The following is a 17,917-nucleotide window of genomic DNA, read 5'->3' on the forward strand; positions in this document are numbered from 1 at the left end:
CGTCATCTGGACTGATTGTTTCCCATGTCTGATCTCCCAAGTGAAGAACAACAACAACCATAGGTTCATCGCATAGAAAATCAATCAATGTCTTTCGCTGCCGAGTAGCTATGCTGAGTATTTGGTGAAATTTAAGGTCCCGGTGCTGAGTATAACTAATCACCAATCTTGCGAAAAACTGCATATCAAACAGGCTCGCTGTTCCAGTGCCGAGTCGAGCAATTCCAAATGCTCATCAACTTCAACTCACCTTCCCATAACCCTTTATGCGCCAGTATTAAATCCGAGCCAACTTGCAAGTATGTGAACTCCTCATAATGCAAACAATACGAACTACACCCCATCCGGTGTGGATGACTAGACCATCCAGATTGGACGCTGGAAGCGCTGTGTACCGAAAAAGCAACGCCGTCCCAATTCCCAGCGCCATTTTCGCAAGATGTTCTGTCGCCGACCCCCGTTCTTCCTCTAGACGGTGTTGTCGTGGTAGTAGAACTCGATATCCTTGGGACGCTGCTTGTTGGCGCGAACAAATTCCTCATCGCCGGGAGGTCGTTCGTTCTTGGTGTTCCCGGTCAACATGCTTTGTAGGCTCATGCACACACTTTCCACGCTTTGCACGGGGCTCCAACCCTGTTGACCAAGTAGGTCGAGACAGATGATTCCGTTGGAATAGATGTGCGGGTGGATCGGAATCGGCCGGTCGGCTTGCTTGACGAATACCACTTCGGGAGGCTCTAGAAGTTCATTAGCTGCTGCTCCGACCGCAGTCAATCACGTATCAATCATGCCTACCGATGGGGTATGACTGGCCGAATCGGAACTTTAGTCGATATGTATCGTTAAGGTAAAGCGGGTTGTTGTCGAGGACTCGTATATCCAGAAGCCACTCTTCCAAGTTGTCCGCGGAGACGAGCTCAATACCAGGTGGGAGGCCATTTTGGATCTGATGGACAGGACGTAATCGCGTCAGTCGTTGCAATCAATCTCCGAATTCAGTCCAACCTATATGGGGTGTGAGGGCTGTCCGGAAATCCAACTAACCTTATTCAATTCCTTCCCCAACCTCTTCGCAGCAAATTGTACCGGCATAATTGCTGAGTGACTACGGGACAGTGTTGCAGCAGCGACAGTCTCCGATGGCGAATGGGAGAGCCTTACAAGACAACAGTGAAAGGCGGACTAATAATCTTCAGCAGGTGATGTAGCTGAAGTTGGTGGGGTTATGTTTGACCAATCCCAATCCTGGAGAAGCAGCAGAGTTATTGAATGACGAGTCTGAAAGGATTCCTGGATGATAGCCTGAGCTTGCGGTCCCTGTCCGAGTGAGTTCGAGCTGAAGTTTTGTTGATGCCAGACTGCTAAATTCAAATGAGGTGGTGAATTGCGCAGCGCTTGCTCCGAGTTGCAGGGAATTGTCGGTAGGGCTGAGGCTGGGAGGGGTCGCGACAATCAGTTCAAGAGGGACGGAAATCAACGTCCACGAGTGGTAAGACCAGGAGCGACGCAAGAGAAAGGAAGAGAAACCGCATTTCACGCTTGAAAGATGATAATTCCACGCGCGGGGGACTACTCGTCGATTGGTCAACACAGCTGCAGGGCTGTAGCTTCCGTTTGAGGTCGAAAACCCAAACGCGATTTTGGAACAGCCTCCAGTCTTCTCGGTGACCTTTCCAACACTTTCACTTCGCCCGATAGGTCGTCTTCCGGCTATTTGGAATCTGATAGGAAAGATCGCCAGCGCTCGGGCCATGGAGGTACCATTCAATGTTACACGTGAAAGATGCCTATCGAAGGCCATAGGGAATCTCGATATCTGGCAGTTAGGTACACTAGAACATGGGAACGGCCAAAAAGGGAATGCATAGTTTTGCCCCGTTTGACTTTATCTCCGTTCTCTGCAAAGCATCAGTCTAGTAAAGCCTGCGATTGAGGTCGTCCAGATCCAAATACCTACTAGAATCAAACAAATGAAGCCGAGCCACGACACAGCGAGAACAATATCCAACTTCACTGTAGTTAGTTCGCAATAGTGACTACTCACCCAATGGCCGATAATTTTCAGATTTAGCATAGAGGTAGTGCGGTGAGCAGGCACTGAAGGTTTCATCATAAAGGCTAGTGTTGATGACGAAGTCTACCCGCCGAAGACGTTGACGATGTGGAGGGAGTTATAGAATCGATGAAAGATGCACCTGGACTTTGCGGGCAGAAAAGTGGATCGCCAATCTGATATAGTGATTGCGCCTGGAAGAATTTCACAATCGCAAAAGACAGGCTGTGAAGGACTCGACACTGATGATTATTGATCTATTCAGCCTCTAGTCATCTCAAATGAGCCTTATCATAGTCCAGTATGCACGAGTCAGATGCTATGATTTACGCGCACTTCCTCGGTGAACATCACAATTCATAGGTAGGTAGGATCTGGTTTTGGAAGTGCGCCTAGCCGGTATGGTAGTGGGATGAGTCGAGGTGCTCAAAGTTCGATGCTGCCCGTTTAGGTACCTCTACCATGCAATGCTCACGCAGGGCTGCATTTCAGCACCATTTGCCCAAGGCTCAAACGAGGGCCCAAAGACCCGACATGACCCTTCCTTGTCGCGTAAAGCTCCCACTGCCCTGACCCCTCCCCAATCACAGGCCCGCCCAGACCAGCCCGATGGTGCCCCAGTGCCCCTCTTTGCGCACCCTACGCAGTGGACTGCTACTTGAGGTTGTTTGGGACATGGCGGTTCGTGGGCTGAGCACTCCACGGCCTCCTTCACAGCCCCTTGTTGCATGGACTCTCAGTTCGAATGTTGTTGTAGCGGTAGCTCAACCTGCCACTCTAAGAACCGAAAGCTCCCAGAAATAGGTATCCATACGCAGTAGAATCACCAACAACTGGCTGCCTATATTTCACGTAGGAGGATGCCAAGAGTTGGGCCCAAAACACCCTCGAGGCGCCCGTCAAGGTGACCCGCCCCGTCTGCTGCCGTGGAGCGGATGGATGTGGGTAGCGTGGAAGTGGAATACTGTAAGGGACAATGACGGGAGGCCAGTGGCAGTGACAGTGGAAATAGACAAGCAAGCGGAGGCATCCCGTCCCTTCATCCCACGGGGTTTGGGTTTGATCTCTCTTCTCTCATTACCTCTCCCCGGCCTTCACAAGTTTCCATTGTGAACGTCATTTCACAGATTTCCCCCTTCATCCTTATTTCTGAAAACGAGGGACATTCCAATAACCCCATACGGTCAGTCGCACTTGCACAGGGCTTACACCCCGTCACCGTTTCCGTTGCAGGCCAAGTACGTACTCCCACCTATTGTGGAGTTGGTGGGACCTGCCCTCGGCCTGCATTACACTCAGCGGAGACCCCCCAGGTCCCCTATCGTCCTACCTGACATGTGTACATCTGGAGCGAGAGCTTGAACTCTGACAGCCGCCTTTCTTGTCCAGCCCAATCTACTGCTGCCAAGCATCCTCTCGTCTTGCTCTGCCACTCCTTCGCAGCCCATTCCCGAATCTCAGCTCCTCAGCCCCTCGTCCTGGTCAATCGCAAGCCAGCCTACAAGTTTCGTCCAAGTTCACAGCTCGACCGGTTCGGTTATCAGTGTCGATAGCCTCCTGCCACTTGCACATTCGAGAGCGGAAGGAAGAGAACCAAGCAGCTCTTCCCCCTCCCACAATCCGTCTACCGCGCCTTCTTGCTTCGTTTCTCCAGACATTGACACCATGAGCTGTAAGTTCCCTCTACTTCCGCGCGGTCTCGTCAGTCTTGGTCTGTTCTTTTCAGGTCTCCTCTCAAGTCTTCTCCCCTCGGATAGACGAAGAAGAACTGGCCCCCATCGTACACCCCTATACCTCTTCCTTTCCAACTATATGCCATCTGGTTGTAGAGCGAACCTCAGCTAACAATGGATCCCTCATCCACAGTCGCCAACATGCTTAATCGCCTTCACGGGCAGCCCGAAAGCTACGACAAGAAGTACGCCTCCGAGTCCCGTTCTCGACTGTTTGCTTGCCCCGCCTATGGCACTAACAACACCCTATATTAGGTCCAAGTACTCCTTTGGTCGAACGCTAGGTGCTGGTACCTATGGTATCGTCAGGGAGGCCAGCGGCCCTACCGGCAGGGTTGCTGTCAAGATTATATTGAAGAAAAATGTCAAGGGCAACGAACAGATGGTTCTTGACGAGCTAGAGATGCTTCAGCGCCTCAAGCACCCTCACATTGTGAAGTTTGTCGACTGGTTCGAGTCTAGGGTGTGTAGGATTGCTACGGGCTTAGGGTGGCTACGCCGAGACTAACTTCGCTTCCTCTAGGACAAATACTATATCGTTACTCAGCTTGCGACGGGAGGCGAGCTCTTCGACAGGATCTGCGAGCAAGGAAAATTCACAGAAAAAGATGCTTCCCAGACCATCAAGCAAGTCTTGGGTGCCGTCAACTACCTCCACGAGAACAACGTCGTCCATCGGGGTTAGTGGCGTCCTTACTTGTCCATTTCCTAGACACCCGATCTAACCCTCACTTCGCAGATCTCAAACCTGAGAACCTCCTATACCTTACCCGGGATGCCGATTCGGATCTAGTTCTGGCTGACTTTGGTATCGCCAAAATGCTGGATAATAAGGACGAAGTTCTCACCACTATGGCCGGCTCGTTCGGTTATGCGGCGCCCGAAGTTATGCTCAAGCAGGGTCACGGCAAGCCTGTCGACATGTGGTCAATGGGTGTCATAACGTATACCCTCCTCTGCGGCTACTCGCCATTCCGCTCCGAAAACCTTCAGGACCTCATCGACGAATGCAGCAGCGGCAGCGTTGTCTTCCATGAACGCTACTGGAAGGACGTTAGCAACGACGCCAAGGACTTCATTCTGAGGCTTTTGCAGCCCAAGCCAGAAAACCGGTGGACAAGCCAGGTAAGACTCAGTCATGTTATGTTGTGCTGATCTGACGTTCTCAAATACGGCTACTAACACGCTTGCCCCGATCAATTAGCAAGCTCTGGCTCACCCCTGGCTGCGCGGCGATTCCGCAACCAACCACAACTTGCTGCCTGAGATCAAAGCGTACCTTACCAAGGCCCGCCTCAGACGCGGCATCGAGATGGTCAAGCTTGCGAACCGCATCGAGGCGCTCAAGATGCAGGAGGACGACCCGGAGAACACCGATATGCCTGGCGACGCCACACTTGCCGCCGACCAGGCCCAGTCCCGCCACCGTGCTCTATCTTTGGCGAGCACCAAGGGCGGATCCTCAGATGCCGAGAACGCCACCGCGCCCGCCGAAAAGCGGACACTCTCCAAGACTATCAAGACGGCCATCTTCCGCGAGGTCGTTTTGGCCAAGGTTCGCGAGATGAAAGAGGCGGAGGAGGCCAACAAGCTAAAGGAAGAAGCGGAGACGAAGGCGAAGAGTTTCCAAGCCTAGAGGAGCTCGTGTAACAATACAGGCATATGAGGGTGGGTTCTTGCTGATGTTGTCGTTGATGTTGTTTTATACCAAAGCATGCACATCTCTGGATGCATGCGGATATGGAGTGAGTGTACGGGGGCACATTGCGCGTTTTAGATTGGGGTTCTGCGAAGCCAGCCCTGGTACAATACTGGGCTCTATGTTTGATATTGGGCTCCAGCGCTTTCATTTCTCAGGATATCCGGTAGGAAGCGGAAGTCACGACTCTTGTGTTCTTGGGGACCAATTTTACTCGACGAGAATTCCTGCAGCGGTTCGCCAGCGTTAAATATAATATTAGCAAATCTTTCTCGTGAATGTCCTACGTCCAATTGTTGCTGTTTGCCTACGTTGTCAGGGTTACTTAGCTCCTTCGCAGAGGCACTTGGTAGGTTATACGAATATAGTCATGTCAGTAAACCCGTGCTGAGCAGGTCGGGGTACATATCAGAACCATCTTCGATCACACGATGAAATTTCGCCAGCACCTGCCAGACCCTTAGGTGTCCATCCGGTCTTTGACCTCTCAACCCATCTGTTCGTCTGTCATCGCATGCAAAAACCGCTACCCATCTGGTCCACATTCACACTGCAAGTTCCTTCCTCTTCGTTCTTCATCTTCAATATCTCTTTACTCTCGTCGGATCCCTTGGTACACCAGCCCCCAATCTACATACTTTGACACCACATATGGCTTCGTGAAGACTTGGTCAAAGTTCGAGCTACGTTAATTGGATCACGACAAACGTTAGTTGATCCCTTCTCTACAGTCTCTCTGCTCCTTTTTTGCAGCACGAAGATATGCCTTTGAGATACTCGGACAGGTACCTCAGCGGTATGTGAAGGAAATATTATATCTACTAGTACATGTAAGTAAAAACATGACGGATTCTAACCCGACCTGTAGTTACTCTAGGTAAATAGCAAGATGTCAGAAGCGGTTGGTATGGGGTTGGTATGGGGTTGGTAGCTGAGCTATATGGGGTTGAGTAGCCAGAGTATGAGCCTCTAGGTATTAGGTATGCAATAAAATATAAGCCCATTGCATAGTTAGGTAGCTACTGTCGCTAATCCCACGCCTCTTGCCGTTAAAATTCATTTTCGCCTAACTCCAGTCGTAAGGAGCGCCACTGAAGTAAAATTGAAGTGAGGGATCATTTGGTGGAAGTGGTGTAAAGCTAGGTTCTGACTCTTCGTCACTCTTTTTTTTTGTTTTTTGTTTTCTCCCGCCCTTGACTTGAAGTTATTTTCAGACGCAACTTGTGTATGCGATGCGTGCGCGTTTTGAATGTTTTCTATAACTTGTTCACGACACTGGTATTTGAAGGCTAATATGTGCTACATGCTTTGTGTATGATAACGTCATGTCAATGATTGGAATGCCAAGGTGATAGCAACGATCAATTGATCTTGATATTTTGATCCCTAAATGTGCAAAAGCACAAAGGGATAGTGTATATATGTCAAGCCAAAAAATTGCAACAAGTGCATTCCCTCCCCCACATCGTCACCTCGCCCGTTTATATCCTTTCCCAACCAAGCCAAGTCCCATTGCCCGCCCAATGATTAGAAAAAGAATGGATAAACACTGATAGATACAGAGAATATGAAATTCCAAAACGATGAGTGAACTCCTTCGCCATGTGTGTTAATTTGACTCCGCCGATCCCCCAGATATAATGACAAAGATGATGATGAAATGTAATCCCGGTCTAACTTTCTTTGCAATCAAATTGCACAAATTTGGTACAACATAGAACAAGGTGACTTGTGTCTAAGTAAGTGGGATGATCGCCAGTTTGTGGGGGGATTTCTGATCCCCGTAATGATCCCTGGTGATGATGAGATGTTGGATGAATTGAGGAAATAATGTTCATTTAAACTGTCATGCATGAAGTCTTTTCGTGCCCTGGCCATTTTGATGATGTGTGAGACGATGAAATGGACTTTGAATGAAATGCCGGACGGCGATCATCAAATTTCATTTTAGGCGGGGGTTAGCTCCGCCAAGACAGTTTCGCAGAGCTCCTCGTACCGTTGGGTATCGAATCGCTTGCGTTGCCAACCATCCCTGCGCAGCCGCTCAATGCGAGCCTGCCTGTCGAGAGCGCGAAGCTCCTCTTTTCCAACTCCATTCACCCCTGTGGGCGATTTGGGGGGCTCTGTCGCCATGGCTTCGAGCTGGTGGTCTAGATTGGCCGAATGCCTCTCAAGCTGTTCGCGGAGCTCATGCAGCTGATCGCGGAAACGATCGATGGATTTTGTGATGTTGAGAGTGTCATCATCTTCCTCGCAGTTCTCGAACTGTTGACTGTCCATATTGATCGGGAGGGGAAGCTCGACATCCTGGTACTGCGACGCTGGTCCTTTGGGAACTTCATGACGTGTGATTGTAGCCGGGAAAAAGCCAATATCCATACCCAAAGTCGGTGAATCGGGGCGGACCATTGGCTCAGAGAGACCAAAGGCAAATTCCTCATGGGGAACGGAGAATGATACCTTCTTGACGCGCTTCATGGGGTTGGCCGACTCTGTTGTGTTGTTTGCCAGATCTTCCTGAGAGAAAACGGAACTCGTTGGTGATGACATGCGGGTTTCTGGGGTCCATGACCGCGAATCGATGGATGAGCTGATGGAGCTGGTGGGAGAGTGGCAGCTAGATCCAGAAGATGAGAAGGTGCCAGAACTGCGCCATGCTTGCTTGAGAACGGAGTTCTCAGCAGCACCAATGAGTGAAGCAGCTTGTTCAAAATGTGTGCGAGCCTGCTGGAGGAGGGTAGTGCGGAACATGGAGGCCGTGGGTAGAGGTCGGGCGCAAATTTCCATACAGGTAGCCGCGTAGAAGTGGAGGTAGATCAAGTAAAGCGGCTCGACGCGCACATCTTCCTTGTCCTTGATTTTGTCTAGAAGTTCAATACAGCGCGCCGAACATGCCCTGTACCTCTTGCCGATGTGTAGTTTCTTAATCTCGACGATTGCTCGCTTCCATTCGCTGCGGTTTTGTGGTAGTGCAGGGGTGGCTGGAAGAGCTGGAGACGCAGGAGCCGGTGTGGAAGAAGAGGCAGAGGGGCGGGCGGGTACAGGGAGTGACTGTCGCTTGGGTGCGCTTTGCTTTGCGAAAGCAAATGTAGGGTCTGTGTTAGTCCTGAATGTTCGTTCCGAAGTATGTCGGCGATGTTGTTGGGGTTGTGGTTGTTGCTGTTGTGTTGGCGCGAGACTTGTCCGCTTGCTCGACCCAAGCATAAGAGGAATTAATCCAGCCATTTTGTGCGTTGCCGACAGGCTTTTGGTCACTTAAGACACTATTCCTTCCAAATGACAGCCGAGTGTCGTCGATAATTGTCCTCCGATGCGGAAAAACTTGCAGATAACGGAACCTTCAAGATTTCACTCAATCCAATCTCCGATGGCGGCGGAACAAGTGTTGATAAAGACAAGAGCTTGACTGCGGGGGGCAAGGAAGATGCCTGAGATAATGCGGAGGGACAATGGAGGATCCGTAGTCTTATCTGTGGGAAAGCACAGCCAATTCCTGTGGCAAGCCGGGAGAGGCCTGTTGAGTCCCGTTCGGTAACAGTGGGAGAGATGGTCGGTGCTTGTTTGGTTGTTTGGCCCTTATCACTGCACGTTGATATGCTGCTGAGACCGATGGAGAGTTCGAAATCGACGTGTCGTTCACCAAGAATCCCGAGCAACTGCTATGTAAGTCGAGCAAAAATGCGAGGCGATGGTTTTTTTTTTGTGTTCGACGATGACCAATGAGTTGTAGTCTTGTTGTTTGCAAGTTGGTGATAGCTCTAATTTCGACGGTAAGGTGTCTGTTGATTGGGCAACCGCTTGCTCTGTGGTTGCTGTGGGGGTTGAAAACGAATGGACGGCACACGGTCTGTCGAAAGGAGGAGACAAGAGGGTGATGCCAGGACGAGATGTCTGATTTTTGAGACTGAAGAGCAACGAGAAAGGTGACGGAGGTGGGATGAAAGACGGAATGGATGGGACCCCAGGGACGGTATATTGGTTTTGGGAAAGGTTATGGAAGCATGGGAGCGTAACCTGGGCCGGGCTCACATCGGTTGCACTGGTGGTGGGGCGTGCCCGGGCCGGGTGACGAGAGATTTTCTGGTGGTTTACCAGGGGTCCCATTTGGGAAGTTGGGTGGGGACGCAGTGAGACGCTATCCCTTGATCGCGCTGGCGGCATTCTTACGCGACACTAGTCGACGACCAGGGCGTACCGTCCCTCTGGCATGGGCTTCCGCCCAGGTTGCTTTTGTTTTCTTTCCACTGCCGCTCACATTTGGGTTGCTGGCTTGTCGAACTGCAGCTGCTGCAGCTCGCCAAACAATGCGCGTGGTTTTCGGCGTGTTTGTGTTCCTGCCACTTTATTATCACTTCCCGTCACTGACACCCGGCAGCACCCATTGAGGTGGAAAGAGGATCCACACCTTGGGCCCAAAGTGGATGCTCTCGCTCGAACATGAGGTGTGGAACCTGGCCCGTCAGGGTTCCCAAGGTAGGAGCTACACTAGCTAGCGTTGAACAGGCAAGTGCGTGCGTGGATGGGGGCTCCGGGCGATGCCCGGGGCCCTGGAGCCCCTCAGGCCCCCGTGGTAGGTACTGGCGTCCTGCACGGAACAATCACGGAACCGTCCAAAATAGCAGCCCGAAAAATCATATGCGAAGCACCCCAGAAGTTCGCCTGGACGCCCAGGACACCGAGCGGCGCGGGCGGTCATTTGGGTGATTTTGGGGACCCCAGAATTTCGATGAGAGACACGCATCTGGGCTCTCCAACGGTGGAACCAGAGACACCACACAGTATCGGCAGCGGCGCACAAGATTGGAGATTTGATCTAGAAGTGGAAGCTGGAAAACACGAGGACGGCGGACGGAGGAGCAGGTCGGGTCCGTGCGTGTTAACTGATCACCGCATCTCCATCTCTCACCCACACACTCACCCTCCCGGCTCACTGCACACGCAAAGCACACAAGCACAAGCACAGCAGCAGGGCACATGCACGCTGCAGGTCCGAGGCTATGTATCATGATTCGAGGCCACTGAGCGGCGCTGCGAGCAGTAGACATGATGGCGGAGACGGATATCTCGGTGGAGGTTGGACGGACGGGGGTTGCACTTTTTACCCCTGAGCATCCCGCGCATCTTGCACCTGTGGTGCAGCTTCAGGCCCCCAGCTAGTCACCAACACGGAATAGCGTCGAGATTCGCGATGCTTTTTTGGCTAGCACCACTCCACCGCTTGGGAAGCTGACCTTGCAGCCGGCAGCCGGGCTCAGGGACCCGACGCAAACGATTCGTCCTCTTGTGTGCCCTTGATCCTCTTTCGGCCACTATCGACGCTGTCCCCTGGCTCGAGTACAGAGAAGCATCGAGCTTCGTGAGACAAGGTCAGAAGTCAAAAGGATGGATGATGGCCGAAAGCCGGGAACCAGAGTTAGGTTCCCGTACCTTGCGAGATGATCTTGTGCTGTCCTGGCCAGATGCCCGTGTTCTACGGCTGACGGCTGTGTCGAGTATCGGGAGACCATCACGGTTACACCAGACATTCTTCAACAGCGTCACCAGTGGACATGCCTCTGGCAGTCGTGTATCGGTGATTTCGCTCATGTATCGACATTTGTTCTCCTCTCCGGACCCTCTTCAACTTTTGTTTGGCCTGGTTTGCTCACCTAAACCTCCCTCTAGCGCCCAAGGAATCCACAGTCCCAAGAGGGTTAGGGCAAAGAGTTCAATTGTCAGAGCGATCATGGATCCATTGTGCGGTGTACTAGTTCCACTCGGCCCGCACTGCGATTCAGTATGTACTCCGGTCGGGTCGTCGTTATCTGAAACTCCGGAAGAAAACCCACGGTCCCATGCCCTCTCCGCTTCAATGTTACCTGGTGAGCTTGAAAACCAGAAATTGCTAGAAGACGGGATAGACAACCCAAACTGTTCGATAATCTAGGCATCATCAGATTTGGTCGCGATTGGTGCACAGAAGCAGACGCAATGGCGGCTTCATCGATATTGAAGGGGTCGCTCTATCAGACGCGATATATGAACAACAGCCAGCCACCTACCGGCAAATGTGGTTCTCAAGGTCTTCAGAACACAAATGGATGAGACCTGACTCAGGAGCAAGGTGTGAGGCCACCTCGTTGTGGCCGAGCTGTGTTATAGATGTCAATCATCCTATTTATCTTGACTCAACTTCAGCCGGCATATGTGACCATACGCATACGCTCAACCAGCTATCACCATTTCCCCTCATGAGCACATCGATGGTGTCTCATGCCAAAGCTTCGATTTGTAGGTTGAACACGAAGTCCGGAGCGACACTGGATCGTCCCTGACAAAATTGTTGAAACCTTTACCAAATGGTCCTAAGAATAAACCAAACACGTTACAGTCAGTACATCAGACCTTGGGTATACACTTACTACGCATCCAAGCGTCTTCATCACACCTTTGAGCTTAACTTCTAGGCTACTCCTTAACAAAAATATCCCTAAGGGACTTTTTCCAGTGTGTTTATGCTGAAGTCATCGTGATCTTTATCACGGCTCTCAACAGCCTTTCTTGACCACAACGAGTGGCATTGGACTGTTTCACTTGCTCCGTTGGCTGATCGCCCCCCAAGGTTACGGCTAGAGGTTTCATCAATTTTGTTATAGACAAACCTAGATTTCCATCTCTCCACAGTCTTAAATAAAGTCTGGACTAGAGAACAATGATTGGATTATGTTGAAAGACACGCGGCGTGTTATCAAAACTATCTCCCTTGATTTTCAGAAGATGAGGCTTCTATCTGAAAGTAACAGGTCGAGGTACCTTGAAGAAGAAGAAGAAGAAAGGGTTTAGAGATCTGGCACCTGTTTTGGACGTGCCTTAAGTGTTGTCGATTGTCAAGTGCTGGAGGCGTACGGGGAAGTGCACGAGCAGCTGACCGTCAGTAATAACTGAAAATTACCGCGTATCAAAATAGCATAATGGGATACTGGCTGAAATGATGAATCACCAAAATCAAGACACCAGCTCTTCAGGAGCAAGAATGATGAAGTATCATGCCAGGCAAAACGGACAAAAGAGGACGGTGTACGGGCTTTTCCTCCTAGCATTGTTGATGATGCTTAAGATGCCGAGCTGGGCATTGAACGGGTAAATACAACTCCGGGATTATTGCTGTTTTCGGCTCACAGGAACCAAGCAGATCCTATAACAACTTCCATTGGCCGGATCCTCGGTCATACTATTTGCTAACTTTGACTGTTGCATTAGGTATTAACGCTTGGCCATCCAGAAATTGAGACTGTTGGGAAGAAGAAAGAGAATCCTTCCTCACAGCCTTCTATGCATTACAACTGACAAACGCCACAAGATCATCTTACCCGTTTTCATCCCGCTTCTCGACCATGACCATCAAACGTCCTCGACAGACGAATCACACTCTCCTCGACAAACCCTTATGCTACAATGTGTTACCGTCTGTTCGTAACCTTAATTTCACATTTCGTCTGCATCCCCGTCGAGTAGTCCAGCCTAGGCTGTGGTGGCTTTTGTTTGTTGTTTGTCTTGGTCGGTTCTTCTTACTGCACGCTGTTCCGCATATTGCCAGTTTACTACATCACTGAACACACAAAGATATCACCATAGCTCGAATTGTTGTTCGCTCGGTCTTCTCCGTTCAATTTTCCTCTCACGCGAGGTTTCAGAGGTACTACTATCAAACTATAGATGGATTGGCTACAACTGGCATGTCACACCCGACGTTTGCGCCCCGAGCAAACCAGAGGTGGTTACACTGTCTTCGTTGTCTTGTCCTGGATACCTCTAGGGACAAGACATCACTGCCATGGGTTCGGGCGAAAACGAGGCAATTGACGCACCGATGCCGTCGAAACGGTCTCCTCATCAAACACGCCCAAGGCGGTGGCTGCGGCTCAGACGTAGCAACAGCCCGAGGGAGAGAAGCCACACTCAAGGACTATCTACGTGTTTTCACCTACGCCACCAGGTGGAACTGTCCCCTAGTCTAACTGTCGGCGTCACCATGACGCTGATGAACGTCGTCTTCGACCAGCTGATCGGGAGCTTTAACGGCGACACCGGGACTCAGGCGACCTTCAACCACTTACTCAACCGTTATCCCCCGCTTCCAGGCTCAACTACGTCAACAAGTTCTGTTTCCGGCGGATTGGCATCCGCATCTCGGCCGCCATCCGGCTGCACTACCTGCGCTCGCTCTTTGCGCAGATGTGCTCGACTCGATGCTGTCCGGGGCTGCCGCGAGCACCATCACATCTCGACCGCCAACACTGCAGATCAGTGTCTCGGAGAAGATGGACACGTTTTTTGGAGTACACGGCTATGACCATAGGCGCTGCCAGGGTGGCTTTTACGTACAGCTGGTCCTTGGCGTTGGTCACGTCTTCGATGCCCTTTAACGTGCTGGTCATCGCTATCTTGCTGCCGTTCATTTTCAAGGAAGGGCATCAAAGAAAAGTTAAAAAATGAGAGAAAAAAAAAAAAAAAGAAAAAAAAAAAAAAAAAAAAAAAAAAAAACTGAGGGAGGGCTGGATTCATGGCTTCCATTCGTATAGTGACATTTCGCTGTGTTGAGGCTCGAGTTGCTGAAAGTATCCCAATGTTTCGAGTCCATCATGGGCCAGAAGACGTCCTTCTCCGACAAAGATGGCAACTCGGTCGACCAACTGAACGCTCGCCTCCAAAGCAACATAAAATCCCCCATGGAGCTATTGGAACTGAACCTGATAGTGGTCGCCATCGGCGTCTTCATGCTCCTCGGCGCCTTCATGCTCCTCGGCGCTTTGATCAACTCTTTCCTTCATCTACGACTGGAAGCTCGCGCTCGTGGCCTTGTGCATGACCGTCCAATTCAACATGTTCGCGGGCTCCTACCGCGTGCGCTACGAGCTGCAGTTCAACGCCATGAACGAAACTGTGTTTCGCGAGTCCTCAAAGACCGGCGCCGAGTCCATCAGCGCTTTTATGACTGTCACGGCGCTGGTTATGGCGGAGAACATCCGCTCCCGTTACGAATCCTTGCTCCAATACAACGTCGTGTTATATCTCTGTTTAAGGAGACTGCAATATTTGGTGATTGAGACTTGTTATTGATTGTTGCAAGATGGTGCAGTGAGTATCTTTACATGAGACCCAGAGTATGGTTTGTGAAGCTTAGAGGTAAGCATAAACGCCAATCTGTCTCCAAATTCTTCCACACTCTCGCACCTAATAACTTTCTATAACCTGTACGTTCCTCAAAACACCACTTCATCGTGCTCCCACTCCTGGTTTCTTGATGAACCAAATCTCACCTCCGCTTGTGATGTTGGTGTTGGAGCTCAATGTCAATGCCAAGCTTGACGTTTGGCACATCTTACCATCCTCCACCTGCTTTGCCTTGCTGCGTCCATTGTCCCTGTCCGGAAGCTTCATAGCCTGACACAATCCTTGGGCGTTCGTTGGCCCTCTTTACAGCAGTTCCAGGCTTCCCTTCGTGGCGATTGTTCTCCATTCCCCCAACTTGATCCATATACTGCAACATCTGGAGGGCAGGGCAACAGAGGCTTTCCAAGATACCATTTTGCCTTAGGTCAGATTGAGACCATTCTGCTCTTTCTCCTGTCTTCAAAGACTTGTTCTTCGCCAGGAGCTTTTCAAGGTTGATCGACGACACAGATGCTTCGTACCAACGTTGTTTTTCCCCCTTGCTTACTCTTCTATGAGTTTGAGGCTCCCACGAGTGCGCTTCTCCTGTGGAAGTTGGCATTCCGGGAGGGGCGTATTTGACCTCTAGTTGTTCAACCTCGGTGATGTCAAGAGCACTCCCTTCATTCTGGCTCAGATGGCGCCATTTGGAAAGTATGCGGACAGATGTGATTGCTGTCTTGAAGTGCGAATCGACATTGAAGCTCAAATTGATGCTGCCCTTGTCGTCTGGCTTGCGTTCCCTGGAAGCTAAGTTAGTGAGTTGTCAAGTTTGTGACGGATGAACTAATGACTTACAGGATTTTCAGTGACTCTAGTAGCGCTTTGGCAAACTTCCCATGTCGACATTCCAGCAACGGCGAATGAACGGTCCGCGTGATGCGCAAATCCTAGTTGCGTAACACTGCGTTGACATAAATCAACCTCTGGGAACATCCAGGCTCAGTCAGCCCTCGAATCGTGTATGAGAAGGAGTCGCTGCCACAGTCCGTAATCTCCACAAGAAACTGGTCAGGAGTTTTGCCAGTCAACCGACAGGAAAAGGAATACACTGTCCAGCACCTTGAGGGAGCTTTTAGCCACATGCGCTTGGATGTTCTCTCGTCCTTGGTATTGATCAACCCCTCCAAATCTGAGCCGTGTGTGCTCAGAATCTTCGTGAAGCAGATATTGCCGGCAACTAGAGACTCCTGACCTGCGGTTCCAGGCTTGATTTGATGCAGTGTCAACATCAGATCCCTCCTCTTCCACCCGTTACTCCTGGTGTTCCTGCCGTTGAAAGCGGTAGCATTTGTTGCGAGCTCGGGGATGAGTATACGCCCAAAGTCTGCCGAAACGGTGACTTCCCCCCTCAGATATGGGCCGTTTTCAAGAAATCTAGGCACAGCTTGAAGGACTTGTTGAATACTCTTCTGCTTCTTTTCTTGGTCAAAGCTCAGAGATTCACCCTTGATGGTACTTCTCTCTATGTCTGCTTTAGATGATTCAACTTTGTCTGATAACTTGGTGCCTTGTGTCGGGATAAGGGCGGGCATATCCCAAGAGATAGTTGGTACCAGAACCGCTAAGCCAGGTGTGGCAGGTCTCGACGCAAGGGTATCCTGTGTCGGTACTGAATTTAAGCCTTCGGGAATATCATTCAGCCAGTCATTGACGTTCAGCCTTTGGTCAATCGCATTTTCGTTGAGAATAGGGTCAGCTAGTCCATCAACGGAGGCGGTAGATATGTCAATCAAGGCCATTTCTGACTTAGTTTTGAGAACAGGTCGCGGCACCAACAGATCATCCTTCGTCCGCTCTCTGGTCAAAATCTCAGGGCCGAATAGAGACGAGTGTGCACGTAGTACGGAGTTGTATGGACAAAGTCGAATAGAACTTCCAACGTGGTACATGCGAGCATACTCTTGGGGTAAATCTGGAAATAAGATCGGATCCAGAAGAGTTGTAGACGGGAGCTTGGGGTTGATGTTGGCGAGATATCGGATGTCAAACTTGGAGTCGTTGAGCACCGGGTCTTTGTAGCCTTCGGTGTAGAGAAGAAATTGGACATCAGGTACGGGGGCGGTCTATGGAAACGTTAATGTTGGAAACATAGTGGATGGACTGATTGAGTATCAGAAGGACTTACTATAGACTCCAGCAGGATATCCAGTTTCTCCTTGGCCTTCTTGATTGCGTCTTGGCTTTCTGCACCAAGGTAGACAACCTTTCCCAGATCGTACGAAATCTCAACCCCGGTATCTTGCTGAAGCTGGAGTCGGTCATCTTCGTTGAAGACGCGTTGAATTGTGAGAGACGGGTCCTCTCCCTCGAGCTTGGTCCAGGTCCCAAGGCTAGGGAACCGGTTACTGAACTGTGGAGGAAAGGTATTGCGCGTTGCGATATCCTCGGAGTCATTGATGCTAGGGTTACGGGCATCGCCATCGCTGGATTCGGAAAGGCCATCTGGGTACTCGATCATCTCGTCCTTGAACCCGTGCTATGGGAAAAGAATTTAGCCCGACGTCACTTCGTGCCTCCTGGGGACTTGGAAATTGGCCTACCTTGAGCGTGAAGTTGTACTGAATGATGTTGTCCTCGCCACGTTCATAGGCGTCTTGTTCGACCTCTGTCACAAGCTCTTGCCAAATCTTTCGTATCTCGGTTTCCTTGCTGGCTGGAGAGATTGTCTTGATCCATCTGTACTTGGACTCCCAACTGAAATCAGCATCTTGCTAGAAATCAAGAATCTCAATGTCAGCTTGGTGAAGTTTGGGGTACATCTGGGTTTGGGAAGTAGTAACTCACGACTTTCTCGTCTCTCAGTTTGGCAATCAGATGGTCAACTGCGCGGTCCGTGAACTTCCACGCGGAACACAAGTAGTATTGCTTCAGCTCATTAGGTACCGGCTTGCTGGGGCTACCATTTCTGAATGGAGTGGGAGAAGGTGCAGCCATGATGTTTATGGCTGGCTTGACGGTCACCTGGAGTTTGAAGACTGGAGAGAAGTCAGACGTGGAAGTAATTGGCCTCGTGCTCGATAGTGAAAGTGTGTTCGCGGTTGAGAAATGTTGGGATTCCCGCTTCATGAGGGGTGGGTGATAGATCAATGATTTGGTATGGCGGGGTAAGAGGTGCAGAAGTTATAACAAACGGACAGAAATTAAAAGAGCATTGGATGGAAGGTGGGAGAAAGATTGTCGAGTGGACAAGACTTGTGTGCTATGGCAAGAACGATACAGCTTTTGAGGGCAGATACC

The 17,917-nt window shown here is 50.6% G+C and overlaps 6 protein-coding genes across 8 annotated transcripts; 3 read left to right on the forward strand and 3 right to left on the reverse strand.

The window, feature by feature from the left end:
- Positions 1-70: 70 nt before the first annotated feature.
- On the reverse strand, positions 71-1,584 carry NCU09122 (ubiquitin conjugating enzyme). Its single transcript, XM_953801.3, has 3 exons — positions 1,045-1,584; positions 796-946; positions 71-737 (listed from the first exon to the last, which is right to left on the reverse strand). Exons 1-3 carry the CDS (start codon positions 1,090-1,092, stop codon positions 469-471), a joined length of 468 nt encoding a protein of 155 aa, XP_958894.2. The 5' UTR covers positions 1,093-1,584; the 3' UTR covers positions 71-468.
- A 1,366-nt stretch (positions 1,585-2,950) lies between these two features.
- On the forward strand, positions 2,951-5,803 carry camk-1 (calcium/calmodulin-dependent kinase-1). Of its 3 annotated transcripts, none has more exons than XM_011394941.1 (7): positions 2,951-3,291; positions 3,443-3,725; positions 3,920-3,971; positions 4,042-4,249; positions 4,310-4,466; positions 4,526-4,911; positions 4,991-5,803. In XM_011394941.1, exons 2-7 carry the CDS (start codon positions 3,719-3,721, stop codon positions 5,420-5,422), a joined length of 1,242 nt encoding a protein of 413 aa, XP_011393243.1. In that variant the 5' UTR covers positions 2,951-3,291; positions 3,443-3,718; the 3' UTR covers positions 5,423-5,803. The 3 variants fall into 3 exon arrangements, with proteins under 3 accessions (XP_011393243.1, XP_011393245.1, XP_011393244.1); XM_011394943.1 differs by having other exon boundaries at positions 2,951-3,236; XM_011394942.1 differs by having other exon boundaries at positions 2,951-3,725.
- Positions 5,804-7,432: 1,629 nt separating this feature from the next.
- Positions 7,433-8,710, reverse strand: NCU09124 (hypothetical protein; the record flags this gene model as incomplete). The annotated part of the gene is made up of 2 exons (XM_953803.2): positions 7,433-7,821; positions 7,867-8,710. 2 exons carry the CDS (start codon positions 8,708-8,710, stop codon positions 7,433-7,435), a joined length of 1,233 nt encoding a protein of 410 aa, XP_958896.2.
- A 1,212-nt stretch (positions 8,711-9,922) lies between these two features.
- On the forward strand, positions 9,923-11,569 carry NCU09125 (hypothetical protein; the record flags this gene model as incomplete). Its single annotated transcript, XM_953804.1, has 4 exons — positions 9,923-9,927; positions 9,989-10,354; positions 10,724-11,346; positions 11,412-11,569. 4 exons carry the CDS (start codon positions 9,923-9,925, stop codon positions 11,567-11,569), a joined length of 1,152 nt encoding a protein of 383 aa, XP_958897.1.
- A 2,537-nt stretch (positions 11,570-14,106) lies between these two features.
- On the forward strand, positions 14,107-14,584 carry NCU16398 (hypothetical protein; the record flags this gene model as incomplete). Its single annotated transcript, XM_011395085.1, has 2 exons — positions 14,107-14,325; positions 14,387-14,584. The coding sequence occupies 2 exons, from the start codon at positions 14,107-14,109 to the stop codon at positions 14,582-14,584; spliced, it is 417 nt and encodes a 138-aa protein (XP_011393387.1).
- A 262-nt stretch (positions 14,585-14,846) lies between these two features.
- Positions 14,847-17,673, reverse strand: NCU09126 (hypothetical protein; the record flags this gene model as incomplete). Its single annotated transcript, XM_953805.2, has 7 exons — positions 17,465-17,673; positions 17,221-17,391; positions 16,806-17,156; positions 15,730-16,743; positions 15,476-15,567; positions 15,186-15,420; positions 14,847-15,014 (listed from the first exon to the last, which is right to left on the reverse strand). The coding sequence occupies exons 1-7, from the start codon at positions 17,612-17,614 to the stop codon at positions 14,847-14,849; spliced, it is 2,181 nt and encodes a 726-aa protein (XP_958898.2). The 5' UTR covers positions 17,615-17,673.
- Between the last annotated feature and the right edge of the window lie 244 nt (positions 17,674-17,917).

This window comes from Neurospora crassa, linkage group I, assembly GCF_000182925.2.
Source record: "Neurospora crassa OR74A linkage group I, whole genome shotgun sequence".
NCBI classification, from domain to species: Eukaryota; Fungi; Ascomycota; class Sordariomycetes; order Sordariales; family Sordariaceae; genus Neurospora; species Neurospora crassa.